Source organism: Echiichthys vipera (genome assembly GCF_963691815.1).
Source record: "Echiichthys vipera genome assembly, chromosome: 10".
Taxonomy (NCBI): Eukaryota; Metazoa; Chordata; class Actinopteri; order Perciformes; family Trachinidae; genus Echiichthys; species Echiichthys vipera.
This window is the reverse complement of record NC_139835.1, coordinates 22,934,982-22,943,069: the sequence shown is the minus strand read 5'-3', so window position 1 is coordinate 22,943,069 and position 8,088 is coordinate 22,934,982. Positions and strand designations below refer to the sequence as shown.

Genomic DNA, 8,088 nt, shown 5'->3' with positions numbered 1-8,088 from the left:
GGGAGATACAGTCCCATAACTATGGCAAGAGACAGTAAATTCCTCTGCTCTTTTGTTAGGATCTGTTAGCAGGCAGTGCAGGGCCATGCCCCTCATTTTCTGGTAAAAAAGCAGCAGGCAAACAGCGTGTGTGCTACTGTGTGTGATGATGTGTGCATGCTTCATGCATCGCTGAAGCGTGGATATCACGCCATGCCTCTGTGTGCCTCCCCAAACACACCTGCTCCTGGCGCCTCAGAGAAAACAGCTTCGCCATATTTAACTGTATGAGCAACGCCAGAATGTCATGTTACAATAAGAAGATACAATCTGTGCTACTTCTTACTTCTTTTCAGTACTTTGAAAAAAGATTTTCACCAACATTTTTTTCATGCATCTGATTTTTATTATAGAGGTTTGGGGAGATAGGTTCAATGAGCAATGGCAGCTTGTGTGTTTTTCCAATATTGTCCTGAAAACAATAGAGCTTGTAGCATGTATTCAGATAGGCAAAGAGTGACAGGTTATTCACACAGAGAAATGTGCCTTTTATGAACTCACATGCATCCGGCTACTTGGCCTTGTGGAAGAATGATCCTTAGAGGTGACTATACTAATGTGTTATTCAAACTCAGTGTGCGCTCACTTTTTGCACGACTTAATGATGAGAGAACTTTCAAGAGCGGAGTGATGCAAGTTTAAAACAAAAAAACAGCCTAACTTGCCTCTCAGTCACTGCAGTTTCCTAACATCTTTTACAATAATTCTGCTGCTTTATCAAGTCTGCATACTGCTGTTTAATGTTTAATACTTTATCATACTCCATCAACAAGCAGTCTGTTCTGCAAACCCATTCTGGTTCTTTGAAGTTGTTTTTTGAGTGCTCTTGTGCTGCATTTTCAACTTATGTGTGGTAAGAATGGAGGGGGAGGAGAGGTGAGGGGAGACGAGGTGCGTAGGCTGTTTGGGGAGGTCGTGGAAGGCACACAATGCTCCTCTGTGTGTGAGGATGGCAGGCTGGTGATGTCATGGCTGGCAGTACCCAAAGCCCACTGAGCTTGTGAAGGCATAACATGATTGGGACACAAAGGAGTGTCGCTGGCATTGTTCTGTTGAATTAGACTGTGACGGAGGGCAGCGTTCTATCCTGTAGCTAAAGAAACACAACCTGCCAATCATTCAGTTAAGTAAATCAACTTCTATCAGCAGCTTGGAATGAAGTGAGATTTGTTGTTTTTTTTACATTTTTGGACAGCTTGCAGTGTAGATGTAGACAGGAAATACACTATAATGAGACATGCAAAAAAGGTCCCTGGCCAGAATCAAACAGGGGACATACAGTATGGTACCATCTCAACACTTAATCTGTATCACGTAATTTATTAGCCATGAGAAATCAAACAGATTTTTAATGTAGTTTTATCCATATAAAACAGGTGTTTTCCTGGAAATCAATTATTTTTCACCATTCTAAAACAGAGGCCTAAATAGCAAGTTGTGCTGAGCTAACGTTGGCAGTTACGGTTTTAGAGTGGCAAAGCCTATTTTGTTTTATTTAACATCCATTCAGGACTAGTAGGATACAGATGTTAAAACATATATAATCACAGTAATGATATAATAATATATACTTTTAAAATGTTTGTGCACTCGGTATCTCTAAAATGGTCATGGGATGTGTTTACGCTTAAAGAGGGACATCATGATCATTCGGATTGAGGACTCTCATCTTAACTGAATTGACCTCGTAATGATTTGGATCTTTGAGAGTGTCTGTGCTTGGTGATTTGTGTGTGTGCTCATAGCCATAAACCGAGTGTGGGGTTACCGCTGCAGCTACAAACACACAATTAGAACCAACCAGCTTATCGGAAAGCGTTTTTAAAGGCCTTTTAGTCGAACAAAGAGGAACCAATCCTTCAGCTGTGGCATTTGCCAGAATGTTATTGGCAGAGTGGTGTTTATCGACTGGACTTTGTTTCCTAGTAGAATGTGATGGTGGAGGAGAGAAAGGCTCCTTTTCAGAGCGAGCCTTGCGAGTATCATGTAAAAACACACTGAGAGAGGCTCCTTTCATTAGCTATGCTAATCTGGAGTGCACGTGACTTGCCGCAGACTTCAAGGTCCCTCTTGGCTCTGGCTCTCTGCGCTGGTAGTTTCTGTCTCCAAAGGCCAGGGCCTTAGTCTTGTCCTTTCTGGTTCATTGCGTTAATTTGCTGTGTGTTGCGCTCTCTCTATCTTATAGTTAGACTGTCAGAAACATGTATCTGACTGTTAGTAAATCTGCTCTTCTCCTCCGAACAGTTTTCATTCTTCACACCATTGTGTTTGGTCTTCTGGTACCTCTGACACATACACTACTGAGACTGGCAGCTTTAGTAGATTGAGGGTTCTGATTCTGTCACCTTTGGCTTCTCTGCTGTCGTCTATGTTTAAAAAGAAACAAGCAATAGGTCTCTACCCAATTCATAGGCAAAGGTCAACATTTCTAAATATATGCTTATTCCCCTTCTTGCTTAGAGTTAAAAAGATGCCACACACACACACACACACGCAGACGCACACGCACACAATCACACACACACGCACACACACACGCTCACACACTTACAGCTTACATAGCTTACCACAAAGATGTGGTAACAGCCTGCCTGGTTCTGTCAACAAAATTGGCCCATCAGTACCAGCACAATAAAGCTCACCAGAAACATTTCAGATCTGGTTTGTCCGTACAAGTGTGAAAATGATGTTTATGTGCCTTACTTTTTCTTGGCCAGGACCAGAAAGCAGTCTTCTGAGTACCTTTGAGTGTTTGTGGTGCACAATCCACATAAAAAATTCACTATATCGGCGGCCATTTTGGTATTCATTGAATGTTTCACCTCTAAGAATGTTAACAGGCTCAAAAATCCCATCAGTCAGGCTCTATTTTAAACTTTTAGCCATTTGACTCTTTAATGTCTTCATTTGTGTCTTGCCTATTTTGCCTGTAAAGCTTCAGTTGCAGTTAGATGATGGTTAATTTTGAAGGATATTGCCATCAGCTAGCACTGTAAGCTAATAAACGGTTACTTTGATGAGTGTATTTCTTTTTTTTATTTAACATCAAATTTATACAGCAGCAGCGGCTCTATTTCAGAAACTGGCTATTAGAAGGTAATTACTATGTGTTAGATTATGTCATTTACTCAGAGAAAGATGAAGAGGGGAGAATGAGTCAACTCCATCAATTAATGTGATAAATGAGTCGATAAGGGGTATGGGTGGGATATTTGCTGCATCTCTGCGAGTCACAAGGTGATAATTTGAAATTCCCTTCAAGGTCTCCCCTGTTTTTTTTAATGAAGCTGGTGATTTAAAGTGGTGTTTCTTACACATGTAATTATTTCTTCATTGATTCGTCAGCATCTCAGGGAATGGTTTATCATGAAATATATCCCTGCTATGATCACCCGTCTCAATAGCAATCATGAGAGGAAATCATTAAAAGAAAGACCCCCCGGGGAATTTGTAAAATGCTATGTTGATGTGCCTGTCCAAGTGTGTGTGCGTGTGTGTGCAAATGTTTGTACAATAGTGTGTGTGCTTACTTACTGTGTTGTTTGGGCTGTTACAAAACACCCCTCCACACTGACACTCTTGTCTAGTAGCAACAAGGAGGTGCTTGATCTTGTGTACAAGCAGTTACTGATCTCTCGTTTTCTTTTTCTCTCTCTCCTGCCATCCCTCCTTCTTCCTGCCCATGTCTCTTCTCCTTCAGGCTGTGAGGACGGGGGGAAGATGAGACCTCCCAGCCCTCTGCTGATCCTGCTATATGTCACGCTGTCCAGGACTGTAAAGGTGGTCTCTAAGAGAGGCTCAGGTATTTAACACACATCCTTTCTTGTATGCCTGAAGCATGTAAATATGTTTTAATGACTGTTTGTGTGTGTTTGTGTGAGTGTGTTGCAGTGTTGTCTGCACTTTATGGTAGCCCCCATCCATCAATGGCTGGCACCATTATTGATGTAATGTTAAGGCTTTTAGGAAGTTTCACTGTCATAAATTTATTTTCTATTTTATGAACTTCTGTCTACACTTAATTTAAATAGTCTAGACCTTAAATAAGAATGATTGTCACTGTTGGATTGTGTTGAGCTGGTGAAAAATCTTTAATTATTGTTAACTGTTGACATTGTGCCTCATGGCACACTACACAGATCGATTCTGCAGACTTCAGATGCTGCTAGAAAATGCTGCTGTCGCACTGGTGTGTGTGTGTGTGTGTGTGTGTGTGTGTGTGTGTGTTTGTGTTTGTGTGTGTGTGTGTGTGTGTGTGTGTGAGAGAGTGTGTGCTACATGTTTTAAAAAGATGATAGGCAGCTCATTGCAATGGATGTTGCTCTTTCCACTTGACTTACACAAGAAAATGTTGAGCAATTGCAGTACAGCTTTTTTTTTTCAGCGCATGTGAATTAATGAAAAGATATACACTGTAGTCCTTAGAATTAGCTAGACCTACCTCAATCTTGAGAGAGTGACAGCTACCAAATGATCCAATTGCTCAGTGACTAGGTCACCAAGGGTTACTGAGAAACTCATTTTGGCTCTAAATGCCAACAAATTGAGCATCAATTGTGAACAAATGCAAAGGTCAAAAGAGAAAATGGAGTGCAAAAAGATTGAAGGTAAGCTTTGCATGACAGGAATACATATAGAGATTTCGATAGTCAGTTAAAACACGTGAAAATGTGCTGCCATTACAGAGAAAAAAAGTAGCCCTATTGCATTATAAGACACTTTTTTGCCTTTCGGAATTCACAATTCTCTTGGCAGGTAAAATAATGTAAGATTATACTAATACTATTTTTTTATTTTTCTAAGATCCATTGGTTGCGTTCAGGGCCGTGTGTGTATGTGTGTGTGTGTGTGTGTGTGTGAGTGTGTGTGTGTGTGTGTGTGTGTGTGTGTGTGTGTGTGTGTGTGTGTGTGTGTGTGTGTGTGTGTGTGTGTGTGTGTGTGTGTGTGTGTGTGTGTGTGTGTGTGTGTGTGTGTGTGTGTGTGTGTGTGTGTTTGTACTGCTGACATGAGTGGGCATGTCTCGAGATTTAAGGACTGACCTTTAGATAAATGCTTTATATTGAAGGAAGCACACCCACTAGACAGACATGGACACAAAGAGCAGAAGGGCAACTTATCAATGAATAATGTGCTTCAGCCGGCAAAGATGGTCAGTGACACAGAATACAGACACACTATCCCATACACCTACTAAACAGAAATTTTGCACAGTTTTTGGCCAGGGCCGTAAAGTTGGGGGACCCCTTCCCTACCTTCAGATGTCCTTGCTTGACCCTACCCATTGTCAAAGTCAGCCTTCATTTTTGATCTCAACTACACACCTTAACATTTCATCACTGTATCTGTGACGCTAGTAGGGGGTATGAAGTACAAAAGGGCCATTGTTCCACCAACTTACACTTCTGCCGTGATTTGGCATGATTCCGTAACAAGATGGTCTCTAGCTTAATAGATGTATTTGCACAATCGACTACTGTCTCATAACTGTCTCAAGCCATTCCTCTTTTATGGAGCAGCATTTGCTCCGTACTGAACACTTTGGCTTTCCGTTATCTCAAAGATCAGCACAGTGAAGATGGCGTGTAATTGGTCAATGTGGCTAATTCACTTGACAACGTTCACCAAAGTTACATTTAAATTATTATAAAAGAGTGGATAAGAGTACAGTAGTGTTGTCATCTATGCAATCCATTTTGTTTAATCTCACAATATTATACTAATAGATAATAAATAGATACCCGCTGTTGCACATTAACTACTTGTTCAAGACAACAATCATACCTGTAATTAACTAAAAATGACACAAGGCTAAGCTCATGTCAGGGAAATCAGCCCATTAGCCTGACCAGGCCCTTAAGACTGCTTAAAAAGATCAATAAAATAGAATTAATTTGGTAATTTTGGTGTCTGAAAATCTATTGCACATAGATTTTTGTTATTATTCAACTAAGTCACAGTATATGATAGCTTTGGTCATTTAACTGTCATAACAAGCTTTCTCTCCTATAGTTATATAGTACAATACAGTGACAACATAAGAGACTAATTTAATGAGATTTAACTTGATTTTTTTTTCATCTATTGAGCTGTCCTTAATAGGTAATTGACTGCTTGTGTGCACGTGTGAGTACCTATGTGGTTGTACGCTTTGGTCCGAGGAGGATTTCCATATAGATCAGAGACAAGACAGCCCATCAGATCAATCAAGTGGGTCCTCTGGGTCCTTCGGTCAAATATTGATAGTAGTAAAGTCAATAATACCCCCCAACTGAAGGGTCAAAGGTGATGGAGTGTCACAGGGTAGTTTGGCTATTTAATAGCACTTTGAAAGGCTTCTCCATCTGCCTGAAAGATTATTAATGGAGGCATTTGGAAAAACAGACAAGCTCACATTAAACTTGTAATCGGGGACATGGATACTGTCGCATTCCCTCTCTCTCCTACTCCCTCCCTCTCTCTCTTTCATACATATACACACACACACACACACACACACACACACACACACACACACACACACACACACACACACACACACACACACACACACACACACACACACACACACACACACACACACACACACACACACACAGGGATACAAACATATCTGTGGCAACACTCATTCTAATTTATAAACACATACATACACATTCCTCGTATTGTTTCTTTTTAATCTTTGTTTGGAAAAATGCGTTATAGGTGGCTGAAGTACTAATGTGTTTGATTTAGAATTTAAATACCTTCAGTAAAATTCTCTCTTCTCTGCTCCGTTTAACGTACCGGACAGTATTTCACAATTTGGTCAATGTAGACATTGCAAGCCTTGTTAATTCAGTATCTTATTTTGTATTGTATATAATTCTAAAATACATTTTCCGCCTTAGCACTGGTTCTCTCTTGTACTAGTGTCTGAAAAATTGAACAGGATGAAGGTTCGGTGTCTGTGTTAAAGATGAAATGTGGTGGTATAGGAGATTAATTGGCTGATAAAGTCCCTGGTGGGCGATTGTTTTCTGGTTCAAAGGTTTGGGATATTTGTCTTCATGTGCTGGGGATGAAAGAGATGGAGCAGCTGTACTCTGATGACTGCTATTAAAGTAACTTCAAATGACCACCTCTGGCTTCTTATTTGCACCTAGGTCAAAGTCATTTATCAGCACAGTTAGGTACTGTAGTTATTACATTGTTAATTCCAAACCAGAATTTTTTTTCTGAGTGAGGAAAAGAAAGTTAAGAAACAAAGAAATACACTTTTTTTTTGGATTACTGTTCTGATTAACTGTTTGTTTGGCATTCGGTATCAGATGGGATTTTCTTTTGTTTCTGTAGGACTGTTGGAAGAGTAGGGAATTTGACTCCACAACCTTGAATAGTTATGGGTGAGGGATCAGTTATAAGGGCTTGATTAGCCCTCAAGAGACACTGGATAAAGCAGCTTTTCAATTGATTTTTTTTCTTCCCAAAGTCCAGACAGGATACTCAGAGTTTGTAGCACTCCGAAATCCTGTAATCATTCCATGTTGGGTCTGTTTTACCTGAACTAATGAGTTTCCCAAAGGTGTGGATGCTGCATCAGTCTCTCATTCCCTCATTCTTTGTGCCACTCTTGGCACTGCTCATGGTTTTAATGACCAGTCGAACTCAGCATTGGATATTATTTGGGGATGATTGCTGTTGTTGTTTGTTGGTTGGTGATTTGTGTGTGTGTGTGTGTGTGTGTGTGTGTGTGTGTGTGCGTGTGTGTGTGTGTGTGTGTGTGCGTGCGTTCGGTCTGAGTGCGTGTCTGCGTGTGAGCGTGTGCTTGCGTGCGTGCGTGCTTGCGTGTATGTGTGCAAACAAGATGTATGAGGTGTTAATGCACAGGTCGTATTTGACCCACATCTTGGACTTTGCATGCTCTGCTGCTGCAAATGAGGGTTTTTACTACAGGCCTTTTGCTCAGTATGTCTTCTCACTTCGATGTGATTGTACAGTAGACTGAGCAAGGCCATGCACACTGCGTGAGATTCATTTGTACGGACTCTGAGCAGATTTCTGACAGGGACA

General features: G+C 40.8%; 1 protein-coding gene across 1 annotated transcript in view; it reads left to right on the top strand.

The window, feature by feature from the left end:
* Nucleotides 1-3,759: 3,759 nt before the first annotated feature.
* il1rapl1a (interleukin 1 receptor accessory protein-like 1a) overlaps nucleotides 3,760-8,088 on the top strand; it is a gene marked incomplete at both ends in the record, with an annotated part of 138,352 nt that continues 134,023 nt past the window's right edge. Inside the window, one exon of the mRNA XM_083921167.1 lies at nucleotides 3,760-3,841. Coding sequence (XP_083777293.1) covers nucleotides 3,760-3,841 — 82 coding nt within the window. The remainder of the gene's footprint in view (nucleotides 3,842-8,088) is intronic.